This window comes from Temnothorax americanus, unplaced genomic scaffold (genome assembly GCF_048541705.1).
Source record: "Temnothorax americanus isolate GAGA-0224 unplaced genomic scaffold, ASM4854170v1 Scaffold49, whole genome shotgun sequence".
Taxonomy (NCBI): Eukaryota; Metazoa; Arthropoda; class Insecta; order Hymenoptera; family Formicidae; genus Temnothorax; species Temnothorax americanus.
Window position 1 is genome coordinate 264,323 of NW_027509646.1, and position 18,370 is coordinate 282,692.

General features: G+C 40.7%; 2 protein-coding genes across 2 annotated transcripts; both read left to right on the plus strand.

The window, feature by feature from the left end:
• The first annotated feature begins 554 nt into the window (after positions 1–554).
• Positions 555–15,942, plus strand: LOC143903571 (TWiK family of potassium channels protein 18). Its single transcript, XM_077417249.1, has 6 exons — positions 555–1,500; positions 12,544–13,010; positions 13,520–13,874; positions 14,112–14,509; positions 14,912–15,359; positions 15,806–15,942. Exons 2-6 carry the CDS (start codon positions 12,741–12,743, stop codon positions 15,922–15,924), a joined length of 1,590 nt encoding a protein of 529 aa, XP_077273375.1. The 5' UTR covers positions 555–1,500; positions 12,544–12,740; the 3' UTR covers positions 15,925–15,942.
• On the plus strand, positions 15,928–16,946 carry LOC143903570 (uncharacterized; the record flags this gene model as incomplete). The annotated part of the gene is made up of 1 exon (XM_077417247.1): positions 15,928–16,946. A coding segment is annotated over one exon (615 nt), but the record flags the coding sequence as incomplete, so codon positions are not given.
• Positions 16,947–18,370: the final 1,424 nt, after the last annotated feature.

Here is an 18,370-nt window from a genome sequence, read left to right on the forward strand (position 1 = left end):
AATAAAACTTAACATAACGTTTCGCGCGTGCATTTTTTAAGAGTCGTATACGACAATTAAGAAGGATTCGTAGCGCCGCATCTATAGAGATGCGCACGAACGAATACGAGAACGAGATAGATACACGTATACGTACTACGTAGTATGAGAGAAAAGGTTTAACCAAGTTTCTTCGAGCGCGAAGCCAATGTTGATTCTCGTCATCATTAATGTAATCCAAGAACAAAAATAACAAAAAGTGCATCAATGAGGGCGTAATAGAGGCGAAGAAAACATTTATAAAGATGTGGAAGAAGGGGATGAGCAGGAAAAAAGAACGGCAGGAAAGAAGGGAAAGAGGAAAAAAAGGAGGACGAGAGAAGGGCAGAGAAGGAGAGGATCGGCTATATATATATATATATATATATATATATATATATGTATATGTATATAGGTGACTAGGCGCTTTCGCATGCGGCCCTTCGCCGCGTCGCGTCTCCGTTCCCGTTCCCGTTCCCGTTGTACATTTGCCATGCGCACATGCGCCACAGCCACCCCCGGAGACATCGGAGTCGGAGAGCGATCCTGCGCCCTGCCGTTACTACGGGGGTGCGTCCGTACGTAAAAGCCGGCGTACGCTCCTCGCCAACGACTCGCTCGTCGTCGTCGCTCGACTCGGCTCGGCTCGGTCTGTACCTGCTCGCATTTCGTTCGCGCCAACTTGCCGACTTCGCAATTGCTTCGTCTTGTTTCGTCTTTTCGATCGAAGCTCGACCACGGCCGCGGCCGCTCCGACCGCGCGACCTCGATTCGAATCTCGTCGATTTCGTCGATCTCGTCGCCCGTGCCGTTGCCGTTGCCGTCGTCGCCGAGCTCGTCTCGAGAATCGCTGAAACGCTCTATCGCTCACCACCGACGCGACGCGACAGTTCGGTGTCGGCATTGTCGGCTTGATATTCACTAACAGCGAGTTTCAAGTTTCAAGTTTCAACGTATCCCAATGTTGAGACATGACAGTTGTTTTAAACGTGAAAAGTTTTACGAAATAGAATAGCTTTGCGAAAATGTTTGTTGGATTTTGCCCCAACCACCAGTGTATCTGCTACGAGGAGTGATTTCTAGAGGAAGCTATAGAGGAGAAGGATCTGCGGGAACAGACGGCCGCGAACGAAGACACCCTCGTCCTTGTCCACAGAGTGAAGCTCGATTGCTCTATCGGAGCTCGCCTACGTCCGGAACGGCAATTTAGTTTACGACGTTTACGACGTTTAGTATAGCGAGAAAGTGCATTCAACCATCGCTGCGACAATCGCTGCGAGACTCGATCGTCGTCAACGAATCTTCTTTAATCGAGAATCGAAAACATAGTGAAGGGTTTGCATGCGCGCGCGACTTAATTCTCCTACTTGGTCATGGACTTTCGTTCGTCTACTAGCGTGAATATTAGAATATTAGAATAGCTGTTGCTGACATGATGATTCTTAGAAGATAAAACGAGATGGAACTTGAATTTCGAACAGAGTGAGTAATGTGACACGTTTAATTGATCCACTAAATAGAAATTTTTTATTTCATGTTATCAAGTTGTTTTCATTTGGAGAATAACTCGATTTTTTCTCAATTCTTTAATCTTTATAATCGTTACTTGCATAAGCATAAGGAAAGCATATTAATTATTTAACAGGTCGTTGAGTTACAATGGAATCAGCGATTAGTATAATTTAGAGATTGCTAATATTGTAAAAATAAAGTGGTTTTTATATAGTCTGCAAACGATTCTCTGGTCTTTCTCCAGCTTCTTTAAATTTTCCAACTTGGTCTAAAAATCAGTGTGTAGAGTTTCATAATTGAAAAATTACTCGCGCGCGATTTATTTAATTCGTGATTTATTCAATTCTTACAATCCGATCGTTCAAAATTAATCACCTCGTATGTCCAACGGTCGAACGTTCATTTTTCATAAGGGACGTTTCGGAGCAGCCCCTCGGGGTAATGACTGTAAAGAGCGAACGTGATTCGAGGTGGTCATCGTGCTCCGATTCAGAAGAATTCTTCCAACGACGCCTGTCACGGCCCGTGTGATGGGCGATGGCCGTCACCGCGGCAGACCGAGAATCGAGAACCGAGAACGGATGCATGACCATTAAGTGACTCGCGAACGATAATCAGTGATGCCGCGCGGAGACGAATTTATCACGACGATTTTTCATTTCAAAAAATACTTTCTGAAAATGGTCTTTTTTGAGAGAAAAAAGCGACAAAGAACTGACAAGACGAATAAAATAATATCGAATAGATTTGCAGTCTGCATTTCGCGAAGCGAGGGAAGCATCATGCTTTCGATCTTGCTCCGTTTTGAGAGAAATCAGAGTAGCGAGTCGCTCTCTTCGGTTGAGTCGACTTATATCGGTCCGACTTACATCGGTATATCGGTATGTTCGACGTAAGCCATACAAATCGATTATAATCAGTCGTCATAAGTGATACGGGCCAATCATAGTCAGACGGTATCGAACGTGAGCGACGGTATCCCAGACCATAGAACCCTATGTCAAACCGTAGAGCTTGTCGACCATAACGTGACATTATTATTAATGATAAGTGATAGACCAATTATAGTTGGAAACTTGTTAATATTGTGTTGTATATGTATATGTATTATACACATACGACGTGTGTATGTATTATAAAAATATCATGACAGCGGACTAATGAAACGTTGGTTTCTCATTGGAAAGACAAATACGAATCGTTCGGAATAATTGAAAAAAATCAGCGCTTCTAGGCACGATTTTACAAAACTCCGCGTGGTCGCGCGAACAACGAGGTGACGAACAAGTTTCTTCCACTTTAGCGGTGCGATATGCTCCGCGAAACCACCGTGGGAATTTGAGGACCACCGCGTTGTGTCACGTCGCGTCGGAAACGCGAAAAGCAAGAAAATTTTCAACACGCGAAGCGACCAACTAATGCATTGGAAGTTATCGCAATGCATGCGCTTAATATTTTTAGCGTTTTGTCTCGTTCGCGCGACGTGGAAATCTGGAAACACATGTGGCGATTGTCAAAGAGAAAAACATCCTCCGCTCTCTCGTTGCGCGGTTCGCCAAATACGATATTACGATATTACGATATTATCGATTTAGATTTGTGAAAAACAAAAAAGATATTGTCATTGTCGTAAACAAAGTAGAGTATCATGAGTGCACACTCCTCTATTTCAATTTGTATGCACCCCTATTTATTTATACCCGTGATTAATAATTGGCGAGACAATTTTGCTTCTTCGAGCAAAGTTAATCCTTGCTTCCTGATAAGAGCATCTCAGCGAATGAACGTGCGATACGCGACGCTTTCGAAGATCAAAATAGGAATATCTGATTATGCTGACAGATTATACTTATCTCGAACTTGATGCGCGAAAATTGTCCGAGCGAGATTGATGTGGCACTCGGCAAAATTTGCATTCGCTTACACTTCTCCTTATTACGTGTATCGCGAAAGATATTACGTCTCTCATCACGAAAGTAAAGCCGAGATTCAATTACGAGCAAAATCGAATTTAAAAACGTTTGTCTTTCCGGCCGACAGCCGCTCTCACTCGAAAGTAAAGCGGGCTCTCCTCGTGCAACATTCATTTAACGTCCATCTCGAGGATTACAAGCTTTACACGAAGCTCATTAAATTTTTAACATCTCGCTTAGCAAACGATAGATACATATCAAACGAATGAGCGCGAATGCAAGCGAAAAATCGCGTTTCGTGGAAAGTTTTCGAGTTTACGAGCAACCTCCACTTCCTCTCCACCAACGATTTGTTTTTGTTCCAAACAGTTTTTCCCCTCACAAATTATGCCCTCGTTTTCTCGCCGATTGACAAGTGGATAAACTAGCCTTTGCGTGACTTTTTTTAATTTCGAGGAAATTTCTCTTTCTTCAAAGAGAGTGATCTATGCCGCGAGTAAAAATTTAGTTAAATTTCCTCTCGGATCAGGTATAGGACTCGACTTACAAATTCTCGATGCACAATTTTCCATTTTAATTCCGTCTTTTTAATATCTCCTTTTAAATTTCTACATTTCTCTCTCTCTCTCTCTCTCTCTCTCTCTCTCTCTCTCTCTCTCTCTCTCTCTCTCCCATTCAAAAATACATTCGTGCATTCTTTCCTTTCATGTATCGAAGACGCATGTTTCGTCATAAATGTAATACAGCATGTATGCAGTGTACTATGTTGTACTGTGTCCTATACATAATACATCTTTTCTAAAAAAGAAACACCAAAGAGAATACCTGAAAATTTGATATTGCGCGAAGGGAACCAATCGCTTTAAAAGACCCCTTGTGCGGTTTCTCGATATAAAGTTTTGTCGAAGAAAAATGAGGCAGTAAGAACAAGAAGGAGAAGTAGCCGAGAAAGGAAATAAAGGGTCTTACAAAGGGATACCCAAGAGAGATTCTGTATGGCAAAGTGACAACTATACGCGCTTCGACATTATGAATTATCTAGCTTATAGTAACACCTGCGCTTTTACTCAAATTTCACCTACATTTTTGAAGCACTATTGCGTTGCTTTTGCCTACGAAGCAAAGGAAACATATATAAAAATTAAATAATTAAGAACCTATATAAAAATATATGATAGAGAGAGAGAGAGAGAGAGAGAGAGAGAGAGAGAGAGAGAGCAAAGCGGATAGGAGTATCCTTTTTACCCTCCTAAGGAATATTTTACCTTTGTTCGCCAATAAGATAAAGCATGAGTGTGTGTGTGGTGATGTAAGATAAAAAAAGGCGAAAGACCAAGTAAGAAAAATCTGGATGCATACAGGCGAACAAATAGTGATCATAAATATGATAAAAATTCGCTCGATGCGACCAATGGGCTCTAATTAAATGCTCATTTGGATGCATCTGCATATAATGATATCTCTTCAAAAGGTACGTAAAGCGATAAAAGTAAGATAAAGTTCCATGGAAAAGTGAAAGTAACTCGTGAGCGCGCGACCGCTTGAAAATAAATCGATGCCAGACTATCCATTTGATCATACATTCGCCCACGTACTGCAAAATTCACCCCTTTTCTCTCAACGGATACCCTGTTAGTTAAAGGGATGTTGAGGATACAAACATCAGCTCTGTCCGATGGAATATGATACATCGCGCGAACCAGCTATCGTGCGTGGCCGGTATATGCGTTTTAATTAACATCGTCAAAAGTGGAGCACTCTCTCTCTCTCCCTCTCTCTCTCTCTTTCTCTCTCTCTCTCTCTCTCTCTCTCTCTCTCTCTCTCTCTCTCTCTCTCTCTCTCTCTCTCTCTCCTCGTGTTCGTGGCAAACGTCACGAGCGATGATCCCGTTAATTCTGTAGCGCAGAGTACGCGCGTCGGTTAAATAAACTTTTCGATTGAAAACCGCGTCCCACGCGAATTAATTGCAAAAACGCGTGAGATCGCGCAACCTCCCTGATGCGCTCGCCGCGTCGCGAATACGATTTTTCCGGAAGTCGCGTTTCATTTTCGACGACGAATGATACGCTTTGTTGTCGCTCTCGACGGAAGCCGTTGGGAAAAAGCTCATTCGCGGATGCATCGCAGAGCACACATTTTCTCACACTTTATTCGGAGCACGAATTTTAAAATTTAAGAGAATGAGGATACACCACCGTTATTATTGTTATTTTGGTGATGCACGTGATGTATAGTTGTTCTAAATTAAAACTTGATTATGTGTATGACGCGACTGTGTATCGCATGTTGATTAAAAATTATAGAAACCTGAAAATTTTTTATTTACATGAAAAATTTCTATCACGGTAACTAAACAAAATTTGTCAATTTAGAATTTAGTGTTTCTTCAATGATTCTTACTAAATTGTTTTTTACAATCCCACTTTATTGAAGCCATCATCCGGTGGCTGTTTTGCATTTTTTGCATGAGATAGAATAACGGAAAAAAATTTTTTATTGCAAAATCAAGAATACGGGAAACGTAACGAACAACCGAGAAACCGCAAGCCGTCCCTTATTCTTCACCAAGCAAGAGAAAGACTTTGGGGGGGAAAAAAAGATGAATTTACTCAAGCACAGGCCAAAAGTTAGATTTTTGCTGCATCACATCAGGAAGAAGAAGCAGATCGAGAGATAACGAGTGAAAAATGTAATACGCGTAATTAACTCAGTCGACTACGTCATCATTGTCTAAACATTCCTATAACGAATATAATACGATAAATTTATCATTTCTAACGTAATCGTAAACATGGGCAACTATTTACGACATAACATATATATGTCGAGTGTATCGTCACACACACGTGTACGACTCGTCTATAAGAATAAATTCTGTGATTAACAATAAGACAAAGTCGATTTATCCTTAACAAAAAAAACTGATGTCATCTTCTTGGCATGTTCCTTATTTTTTAATAAATAAGAAATGGATATAGTAAATATCCTCGTGTATATGTATTATAATTAGGTTTTAAAATAAAATAAAATGCTATCAGCAAAAAATCTACTTGTGTAGGGAACTAATTAAGAACACGCTTTATCATCTATTTCTGTTTCGATAGCTTAGTTTATAAAATGACTTTTATTCCGTTGACACGAGAGACCCAATGGCGCGTACCCCGTTCCGTCAATCAGCCCCGTACATTTGATAAAGCAATCGTCACCGTGTAAAGTCGAAACACGTGCAGAAATAGCCAGCTACACGATCGACCCCCTCGGTACTTATATGTATATTCACCGCTCGCGCTCGCTCGTTACAGAAGCGCGTACATCAGATGCACGGTGCATAATAGGCGCACTTGCGCGACTCGACTCGACACGTCACGCCTCACCAAAACGGAGAAAAGCGGAAAAGCGGAGACTGAGACGGAATGCGAATTCACTATCTCAGATCACAAGACCGCGATAGAAATACCTGTAAATGACTGAGAAGCTGAGAGAGAATAAAAAAAAAGAGGGGAAAGAGGGTGAATATATATATAAATGTATCCAAGGTAGGAAGAGAAGAAGATAAGAGTCAAGACGGAGAGAACGAGTTTCGAGCGAATAAGTACGTGTTAGATTTTTGAGATTTGAAGAGCATCAACGACGAGCTACCTGCTTCGTCTGAAAAGGGTGTCTCGTCTTCGCGTGTAAAACGAGAGGGAAATATCAACGCGCGATTGGAACTCGTTACCAATGTGACGAATTGGATAAACGTTCGATTCGAATATAAGAAATAAAATAATTGTTCTAGAGGTGAGACATTTAATCGACATTTAATAATTACAATTTAATGCAGGAATATTAATTTTTAAAATTTTTACTTTATATACGACAAGATGAACTTTAGATAAGAGAAGCATTAAAAGTGCAAGATGTGTGTACTTTAAATTAATTTCTATTTACTCTAAGTACCTGCTCTAAGATAGAGAGAGAAAGAGAGAGAGAGAGGGGGGGCGAAAGAACGAGAGAACAAGAGATCTTCTGTCTGAGAGAGAATAGAAGATATATATATATATATCTATATATATAAATAGAACATGTGCGAGAGAAGAGTAAAGAGCGAAGCGTATAGTATATACGTATGACACCATTAACAAACGAATGTGTACGTATGCGTATGCATATGCGGTGGTTCCACGTGTAGCTGTGCGCGCGCGAGAAAGAGATCCGCGACCGTCCCAGTTGAGGCATTGTACCACGGCTACCGGCGATAAGGCATGAAATTAAATTCGACGGAATGTGGGTCGTCGTGCCGTACGACTCCTTTCGCTACCCTCTATGTCACGTCCTGTCTGACAACAAGAGAGTGCCGGAGAGATACATTGGTACCTACCTATCTGCATGCACACATATAGGTATATGTATCGTAAATGCCGTAACTCTAAATAGTCGCTAAAAGAATATTTTTTAAACTGCCTAAACATGAATCTGTACATTGTCTATACATTGATGCCGTAAGGTGTCCCACGGATCTTGCAAATCGCTTTTCATCTATGAATTTTTTAATTAATTTGGAGTTAATTTGTTTTTTAATTTCTCTCCGATGAACGCATGCGATTACAATGGATCGCAATAGAGTCAGCAACTTACAATTAGCAATTTCGTCGAATCAAAATCGTCAAATAACGATTATATTCTTGCTATTGTGACATGTCGCTTTATTGTATTGCGGCGAAAGTACAATTTTCCTTCTTTTTCTCGCGAGCGTAAATTGATAAGATATCTGAATTGCTATTTTTAATTTTTTTTTATTTTTGAACCATTTAACACGTTTTTTCGCGAGGCACGTGAATGATTGTGATCGCTGTGAAAACGCCGGAAGTGTGTTTACAAAAAAAATGGAACACGCTGTTTCAGATATCTCGATGCCGTATGATGTACTATCGGACTGAAAACAAATAGCTTTGGAGATACACATGTGATCTATAGAGAGTATGTCAGAATCTAAAATAGATTTTCTCTCTTGACAAAAATCAATAATTTTCCAATTGCCAATTGCAGATATACAAACGCAATGTCTTAGTCTTTACTTAACTTGAAGTAAATTTCATTTCAATGAAACTTTTAGTATCGAATATTAAGAGTGCGATGAGAAACATGACGTTCTCTATCATATTTTCATTGAGAAAATATTAAGGAAAGGTATTGAGAGAGATGGAAGAAAGTAGATTATATAAAGGAAATATCGATTAAGATCAAGGTCGGAAATTTTGGGACATACAATCGAGATGTGCGAATCATCTTTTATAATTTGAACATAAAATATGTGCCGTTATCGCCAAGTGCTCGTTACATTAGGCACCGTGCCATATACGCATCCATTGGCATTAGTCGACCATACGCATTCGTTTAATTGAAATATACGCGCAAGCAAATATTACGTAATTGCGCTATCGGCTATTGTGGTCTGGGATCGTCATAATGCACACGACTGGGCGTGAGAATAGATTCGAACTTTTATTCCGTATTCACGTGAAATAATCAAACGTGGCAGGATTAACTTGTGTTTTAATTAAGAATGACGAATAAATTTAAGTTCGTAATTAAAACAGATTTTCCTGCGCGGCGGATACTAATCCAAAAATGTTCTCTAATGTAGGGCATACGAAATAACTACGAAGGAAATACGATTGGACCATATCTCTGGATTGTCCGATTTTTGCGGGTTAAATCCTCTCGGTAATATTCTCAATATAATAGTGATCCACTATTATCAATGTCTGAAAGTATTATAAAATACTATTTTCGTTTTACGTTTAATTTAATGAAAGAGCAATGATAGAAATTATCAGTTTTATTTATACTAGTTAATATCATTTGATACTATAGATACTAAATACCACTTGGTATATTTGACGGCATGTTATACTTGTATGTAAAATTTTAAATAAAATGTACGTAACACTTTTTCATTTTTATACGAGCTTAAAGATGTAATTACCAACTTGGATCAATTTTAAATATTTCAATTGCGTGTCAAATATTGCACGTTTAATTTAAATCAAGCACATACCATATTTGGATGCATGCTATTGTGCGCGAGCTTGAAAATAATATAATTGTCAAATAAAAACAACCTTTAATATTTCAGATTGAATGCCATTTGTGCATCAAAATATCGAATGAAGCCTCTTGTATATTATATATTATTCATAAAGCTTCGTGACGTTGACATATAGCCCAAGTCAGTATAGCTTTGGGCGGAATGCATTAGGCCGTCTATACAGCGAGGCAGAGATTCGAGTCTGTCAAAAGTCAAGGTGTGCCCATCACGTGAAGTAGACGGAATAAATGATTTTCCAATACTTATACTTATAGGTACGGTTAACCGTTTAAAGAAGAACTATTTCTCTATCTCTATTACAATGGTATTGTGTATCACTGATTCCAGAATTATATACAATCGTATGAAGATGCAAACTATGCACTTACCGTCACATCTTAACAAGCTCACAGAGATCGCAGTTACTGCTAGATATAAGATATACTTCCACTGACAGTTCCCGGGGGGTAATATACGCATCTCAACTCTACAGTCACATTGTCGTGTGGTAATCGATTGGCACGCGAAAGGAATTCCGGGCGTTTAATTGGAATTTGTGTGTGAAGCGTAGTACAGTATATCTCATTATCTACTGCTATAACCATACTTAGGGAAACGGTAGCGTCGTATAATACGCGGCTTGCCTGCATCGTTCTCTAATGACTATAATATCCGATTCGAAAATACCCGATTAACTACTAAATATGGATAACAACTACTATTACTACTACACATTATATGAAATAATCGATTATGATTGCGACAAAAATATGATGTTTAAAGCTTTCTTTTAAAATATTTCTTCTCAGTTGGATTTTAAATGAAAAACTTATGTTGAATTGAACTTTATATGAAATAAATTAAAAAGTATCGAAACCAACTTGAATGTGTACCTAATTACGACTTTATAAATTAATAACTTTAGCGATTAGTATCATTAAGGAAGACTGGAAAGGAAATTCATATCCAATATTAAACAGTTTTATTATCAAAATTAAAAATTAAAATTAATGCTCAAATAGAAGCAAAAGAAATCAATAACACATAAATAAAAAGAAGAAGATACGATATAATCTTTTCACATTTGGAGTAATTAACTGCTTTCTTCTCTCTCTCTCTCTCTCTCTCTCTCTCTCTCTCTCTCTCTCTCTCTCTCTCTCGTCAATTTACGATTGATTTCTCTGCTAGAAATGGATTAGAAAACATATTTTAAGAGCAACATTGACAGTAGTTTTAGGAGTAATTCTGATGAGAGAAGATGACTATTGTACACATTGAGCGAATGCCCATCGGCGCGACAACCAGGAAGGAATTCCATCCCATAAGTAGCGGACCACGCTTAATTGGAATTTATGCTCGTAGTGGTACATAAGCCACCCTATAGACAGGCACGTTGTACAGCACGGTAGTTGATAGGAAACGCGGTAGCACCGCGTAACGAGTTAGCACAAGTAAGCGAGAGATGACGAGAGATGAGGGGGGGAGAGAGAGAGATAGAGGGGCGGGAGGGAGGGAGAGAATGTCGAGAGGGTGCCTTCTCGTGGCCCTGGCGGCTCGCAATCGATAGCCAAGCGGCAGTTGGAGGCGTAGAGGTCGGTGCGAGGGTCGATGATGAAGAGAGGAACAGAGAAAGAGCGAGAGAGAAAGAGAGAGAGAGAGAGAGAGAGAGAGAGGGAGAGATGTGTACTGAATCTCTCTCTAATCGCTTCCACGGAGACTACCTAGTTAAATAGATGCATGTCCGTAGCTAGAGAGAAGCGTAAGACCTATTTAAACCAAACTCAGATCTGCTATAAGGTTCAACCGTGACTTTTCACCACTTTTCGATTAACTCTACAAAATAAAGAGACCTTTTCTAAGCTTTTCGATAAATACCGATTTTTAAATACAATTCTAATAGATGGCATTACAATTAAATTTTCCAGCTGAAATATTCATTAACACAATTGAGTCATCTTTTAATATAAATAAACAACTAGAGGAACAAATGGGGTCCAAAAGCATTAATTGAACGTGTACGGAAAATATGAAGGATTTTAAACACCGCCGATTTTCCACTTAATTATCGAACTGGAAGTTTAGTCGATCGAATAAAAAACGACAACAAATGTATCAAGTTATGCGGTTAATGATGTAATTAAGGTGAATCGTTACGGTAGAACCAATGGGAAAGGACGCCGAGCGCGAATGCCTAATTAGGTATCTATCGATCAGGTTTCTGCGCAATCATTATTTAGATATAACGACAGTTTAAAATTTTTATAAAAAATTTTATGTAGATCCTAAGATGCTTTTGTAATTTTATACAGGAAAGGAGCAATATGCCTAATTCATAAATGTACAGAATGGAAAATCTATGCCTGAAAATGTTCCGAACTCAATCGATATTTTTATAATAGACTCTTGGATGAATTCTGATCCGCTTTTTTGAAGGAAAAGAGTTATTTTTGGAAAGCGTCATAGTTTTTTACGATTCTTTTAAAGAATATGAGACAACAGAACATGATAAAGTTGAGACATTGTGTAGAATGGTACGAGACCGTGGTTAATCTCCGCATTCATCGAGTGATAGTTAAATTCGTAATCTTGTTGATTCTCCGCCTCTTTCGGGATTTTTCTTGTCATTGAAAATCTGATTTATCTTGCTGATCCAGCCTTGCAACTCGTAGTGAATAATAGAATATGCTGCCCCGAATGAAAAATAAGGACAGAAAACGACGATTTCAACTCAAATTTCTCCCAGAATTTCCCTTTCCGACAAAATTATAGATAGACGAATGCAGATACTTATATATATCGTTAAAAATTAAAATCCATTACAAACAATAATATACATATAAGTAAGTAAAAGAGAAAGAAGAGAATACATACAAAATAAACGATTTTAAAAAAATTCCGATTACTTATAATAAAAGTCCGTATTAGAAAAGTTAAGTAAGCTTATTGTAAGTCCCGGTTAAACACATATGTGCTTAATCGAGATCGAGATCGAGATCGAGATCGTGATCGTGATCGTGATCGTGATTACAGGTCAAGCAGCCTCGCACCGGGTGGATGGCGACGACGACGGTCGTAGGACGGCGACGGTAGAACAACGTTAGAACGTTACCGCTTGCGGCTGCAGCTGCGGCGTCATCGGTCGCTGCACCTGCAGCTGCGGCGGTGGCGGTGGCGGCAGCGCAGCGCGGACGGCCGCGGCGGCGACGATATAATCAGAGGACGAAACGATGCAGAACACCGGCGACTATTATCAAAGGGCGCCGAGATGTTGTCCCGGTAGAAGTGGCAACAACAACAACAACAACAATAGCGCGAGCGGCATCGCGGGCGGATCGGTCCGAGGCGCGGAACTGCTCTGCTGTTGTTGCAGTTGCAGCACCGCTACCTCGACCAAGACTCCGGGGCTGCTGGCGAGCCTTGGCGTGTGTGTGCTCGTCCTTGGCTACACCCTGCTCGGCGCGTTCGCCTTTATGGCCCTCGAGGGAGGCCTCAAATCGGTGAGCGGTCGGAGAATCGACGACAATTAAATCGCCTCATCCCAGCACGAACTTAGACGACGTTCGACGTCGATACTCATCGGAAACGGCAATGAATTATAAAATAAATAAAAACAAAATTTACGAAACAAAATTAATGTCAATCGAACAATCGGAATTTATCATATATCATCGCGTCAGCATTGACCCTGACTATCTGACTTGTTTTATTCTAGAGATTTGACTCTTAAACTGAAGATGATAAAAATGAAACAAGACTAAGTTTTCCAATTAAACATACGTTTACACATTTACGTAGAAATGTAACATTTTCGTATTTAACGATTAACGCTAATCGATATCGAAGCACTTGACGCTAAAAATTGTTTGGCAAAAAAAAAGATTATTATATAACCGAAACGAACCGATCAACTGAACGGCAAATTGCCGTTGATATGATTGATCGCTTCACGATTCCGATTCGCTAATCACGCAGGAATAATGATGATATCTGTGCTTCTCTCTCATAGGATTCACTGACCGAGGTTGCACCCTCGAAACCCGATGGAGCTTCCTACGTGCCGCCCAACCTGGAGAACGACTCCGCCGCCACGGAATTGAGAGCACGCACGGTCGAGAAGCTGTGGAGCATCACCGAGGATCTCAATGTTCTTTACAAGGAGAATTGGACTCGTCTGGCGGCCCGAGAAGTCCTCGAGTTCCAGGAGAATCTAGCTCGCGGCCTCAGGCGCACCTCGTACGAGCAGATGCCACCGTTACCTCCGCGGTCCCGAGACCATTACAGCGCGGACAGACGGCTGCACAGTCGACGATGGACTTTCAGTAGTAGCTTGCTGTATTCTCTGACGTTGATCACGACAATAGGTTCGTCCAAATTCAGATGGTCGCGTTGGAAACGCGAAAAGGTCATCTCTCGACTCGCGTATATTGTTCAGCAAACGTCAAACGTGCCCGTTACGTGCTCGCCTCGGCGCGGCGCACCCGGCACAGTCGGCACAATTAGCCGAGACATTATTAGCTCATAGCCACGAAGGTCAAGTACTTGCTTTTCCCATGTGACATAAATCCCGCGAAATGTAGAAACAACGGTTTCGGTTTCAGGATACGGTAGCGTAGCGCCACGCACAGTCTGGGGCCGGCTCATTACTATAGTCTACGCCTTGGCGGGAATCCCGCTGATGTTGGTCTACTTAAGCACAGTGGGCGACGTGCTCGCCCGAAGTTTCCGTCGTCTGTATGGGCGTGTGTGCCGGCAGCCGCGTAACTGTGCGCGAAAACAACAACCGCCGCCGCCACCACCGCCAGTCGGCGGCATAATGGCTAAGGCATATCGCTACGACAATCACGTGGAGACCAAGGGAAGTGGCAACTACTACTCGGCAAGCAGGGAAAGCTCATGCGACGATCTGGGTATCCGCAGCACTGGCAGTGCGATCCTGCTCGACTGTGGCAGCGAAGGTCTTTTGCACGCCACCACCAGTTCGACAGCCGCGCTCCAGGTAATGCTGTAACGATTAATCGAAATTATATTACCGCCTCTCTCTCTTATTGTCAGAAAAATCTTCTCTCAGAAATGTAAAAAAAAAATTAATATCTTTCTCGTTACCGCGACATTGTGATATTGTGATATTTATTCGAAAGTTCGCACTAGAAAATGCATGCTTCAAAATGATAATTCCGACGAGAAATGGCCATCATTCCCTGTAACTCGTAAAGAAATAATTATTAGAAAAATTATATATGCCATATACAACTATAATTAGATTAATTAGAGTTGTTACATCTACTTTAACATGATCTACTTAACATCTACTTTAACAATCAATTCGATCACATACGACACTTAACTTACTTACGTCACGTATCTTTCATATCGAATCTTTCTCGTCGCACGGGCTCAGGATGTGACAACGGGCAACGGCAAGCGGCATTTTCACCCGTGCTCGCTGTCCTTATCATCGACCTCGTCACCGGCGTACATGCTAGAGGCCAACCCTGTCAGGATACCAATCAGCCTGTGCCTGGCGATAATGCTGGTGTATATATGCGGCGGCGCGGTCATGTTCAACCGTCTGGAGGGTTGGAGCTTGTTGGAGGGCGGGTACTTTTGCTTCACCAGCCTTGGCACGATCGGCTTCGGAGACCTGATGCCGGTGGGACGTAACGCGCCCTCGACCACCCTGGAGGAGCTCAGCCTGTGCGCCTGCTCGCTCTACATCCTCGCCGGGATGGGCCTGATCGCCATGTGCTTCAACCTCGTCCAGGAGGAGGTGGTACGCGTGGTCAGGGTCTTCGGTAGAACCTGCGGCATGTCGTCGGGCGTGGTGGTCGGACCTATCGGTGGTACAGGTATCCCTGATGAAGGCATTCGGTGGGGAATCAACGATGAGAGTCTTCCACGAGAAATATAGAGAGAGAAAAAGAGAGAAAGAGAGAGAGAGAACATCGTGAACCGTTAATTATTTTGGCGACCGTCACGCACTTGTCGCGTTCATAAACTACAGCGACATATACAACAGTTCTGTAACAATAATTAGTTAACTCAATACCAAACCGATAGATAAATGCATCGGTCAGACGGTAATCGCTACGTTGCGAGACAGTTTTATCTTCCGAATGCCTCGTTATTTTACGTAGTAAAAGTTTTCGTATTACCAATGCCAATCGCGACCGAAAAAAAAAACACTGAAAATTTCCGAAAAGTACGATCGAAAAACAACAGCGCGGTTGTTGTACGACCGTCGAAACGAGTGGCAGTCACGAGTCACGCGTGGTCCCTCTCTTTTTCTTTACAGCAAGCGCCACTTCCGGTCTCAAGGCCGACCTTGATGATGGAGGCGGCACCAGCGACTCGCGATTGTCTGAACAAGAGGAGGAGGCGATCGCCATGTCGATGGTGCCGGCCGGTTCCTGACAGCATCAGGCCAGGAGCTCCGGCGACGGCAAGCTCCTGGCCCACCCCTCGAACACTGCCATAAAGTTGTCGCCAGGCCATCATTCGCTGCCGCGCAAGAAGACGTTGCCGTTGGACGCCGCCGGAAAGACGGCGAGCAACTCGTCGTCCTTAGGCGTCAGCGTTCAGCAACAACAATTCCAACGCGGCCAGCCGTTGAGAAGGAGCTGTTTGTCGCCGACGCAGCATCATCATCAGCAGCAGCAGCAACAGCAACAGCAACAGCAACAACAGCTGCCTCATCATCATCATCAACACCGACAGCAGGAGAATTCGTTGCATTTTGAATACTTTGTGCCGCGCAGCGTTAGCGAGTTTAATCTCGCGGCCGTCGTGACAGACATGGCGGTGCCGCCACCACCTCCTGCGTCGCTTCTTAGACCTTCCTCTGCAATCACGCCATCGGTCGCCACCACCAGCCAGACGCGATTGCTGGACGGTGGCAGTGGAGGTGGTTGCAATACCGCTACTAGAAGTCGTGAGAAAATGGTTACGTTTGAGGACGAAGGGGTCAGTTGCGGCATCACCTCGACACCCACCAGGAAGAATTTGCCCACCTTAGATAATATCTTTATGTGACGTGTACCGCAGATTTCACAGATGTTGGAGCCCTTATTGCTGTGGATGGACGAAAGTCTCGGAATTTCTACACCTCGAGTCTAAAGAGACAAACAACGACAAATACCTAGTCGAAAGAAATTTTGAAAGAATAAATGAATATGTGATTGGGTGTAACGTTAACAATTGAGAAATATCGGCAGGGAATTGTTAATCTGATGATTAGCGAGAAGTCCTTCAATGTTTTTGTCAAAAAGAGAAGAAGAGAAAGAATTGCCCGTATTCCGGACCGAATACATAAATTGAAGAACAGAGTGGTTGATATCAAAAATTAAAAATAGAGTCATGGAACATAAATAGTAAAAAACAAGAACACATACTCACGATTTATATAAATTCCAATTGAAAAAAAAAAACAGAAAGAATACGAAAAAAGCAAAGAGAAACGAGATGACAGAAAGATATCGACAAACCGTTGCAAAAGATTGCATATCTGTATAACAATACAACGCGATGATCTCTTTGCGAAAAAACTAACAAAGGAGTATTGCAAATACCAAACGTAGCGAAGGGTGTGAACAATGTTAACACAATTGATAAAGAAAACTCTAAACGGAATCCGACATTATAGGAAATATTTTGTTCTCCGATACAACTGTTGTCAAAAAACATTTAATATGAGTTTTCGGCACTAAAAACTTTTTTCTCATTACCATGCACACGAGAAGAGATTGCCTAAATGATTGTAAAATCCAAAACAATATTTTAAGGACGCTTGAAATATCATCTGACATCTGACAGACATTCTATTTCTGTAAATATCTTTTAGACATTGTTGGGACATATTTGCGTTCTTTTTAGAATCATTTTTATGTCTAACAAATTTTTTAAGAAAGCTATAATATATATTCCACTTATTGTTAGTTTTATTACATATTTTAATTTGCGATGTTAATATAAAACGCATAGAAACTATATAAAAGCGAGGAATAAAAGACAAATACCAGGTAAACACTCGAAAAGACAGGAGAAAAATATTTGAGATTGAGATATGTTATAATCGACAGATATAACACTGAAGAATTTTTCATAATAATGAAAACTTCTTTTCGGCCGAATGTCGACTGTATATTTCTCATTATTGATCGAATCGTAATTATCGTTGTCAAATTACTTGCGCGCAGCATAGATTATCTGTCGAGTATTTGAATTTTATGTCCGATTGTATTCCGAATATTACACGAATAGTTTGTACATATATTCAAAAAATATATTGAATAATTCTAACTTGTACAATATTACCCTATCATATATTAATATATGATATTATTTGTGTGTGTGTGTGTGTGTATGTGCGCGCGCGCGCGCACACCCCTATAATAATTGAAAGATATGTCTCTTATGTTATTCTTTTTTAATTTTAAATAATTTGTATAACGCATCATAATTTTATTTCATAACCATTGCAATTAAATAATTTTAGACCAATTTTTTATTCTTTCTTATTGTTAGTAGATACACATATATTTATTTATACCATATCTACTTACAAGATTTATCTTCTTATATAAGAAGAAAAAAAATTGAAAATATAAAATCACAAAAAATCGATACATTAAAGTTGAACGAAGAATAATTCACGGTAAGTTGATTAGAATTACTTTAGTAATTAAGATGTATACAATAATTTTTTGTATAAGCAAAAACCGATATCATCCAGTTGTTAATTCGAAATATTGAAATCTAATTTGCAATTTTTTAATTACCCAATTAGTGGATATACTTATTGCGCATGATGCATATCTGTTACGTCATATGTACACTGTAATCGTTATATAATCAACTGCAG

Bases quoted from the DNA above. Each gene is read 5' to 3' on its own strand.
- LOC143903571 (XM_077417249.1), top strand. From the start codon at position 12,741: ATGCAGAACACCGGCGACTATTATCAAAGGGCGCCGAGATGTTGTCCC. The intron at 13,011-13,519 runs GTGAGCGGTCGG...TCTCTCTCATAG, and splicing joins TCGAGGGAGGCCTCAAATCG to GATTCACTGACCGAGGTTGC. The intron at 13,875-14,111 runs GTTCGTCCAAAT...TTTCGGTTTCAG, and splicing joins GACGTTGATCACGACAATAG to GATACGGTAGCGTAGCGCCA.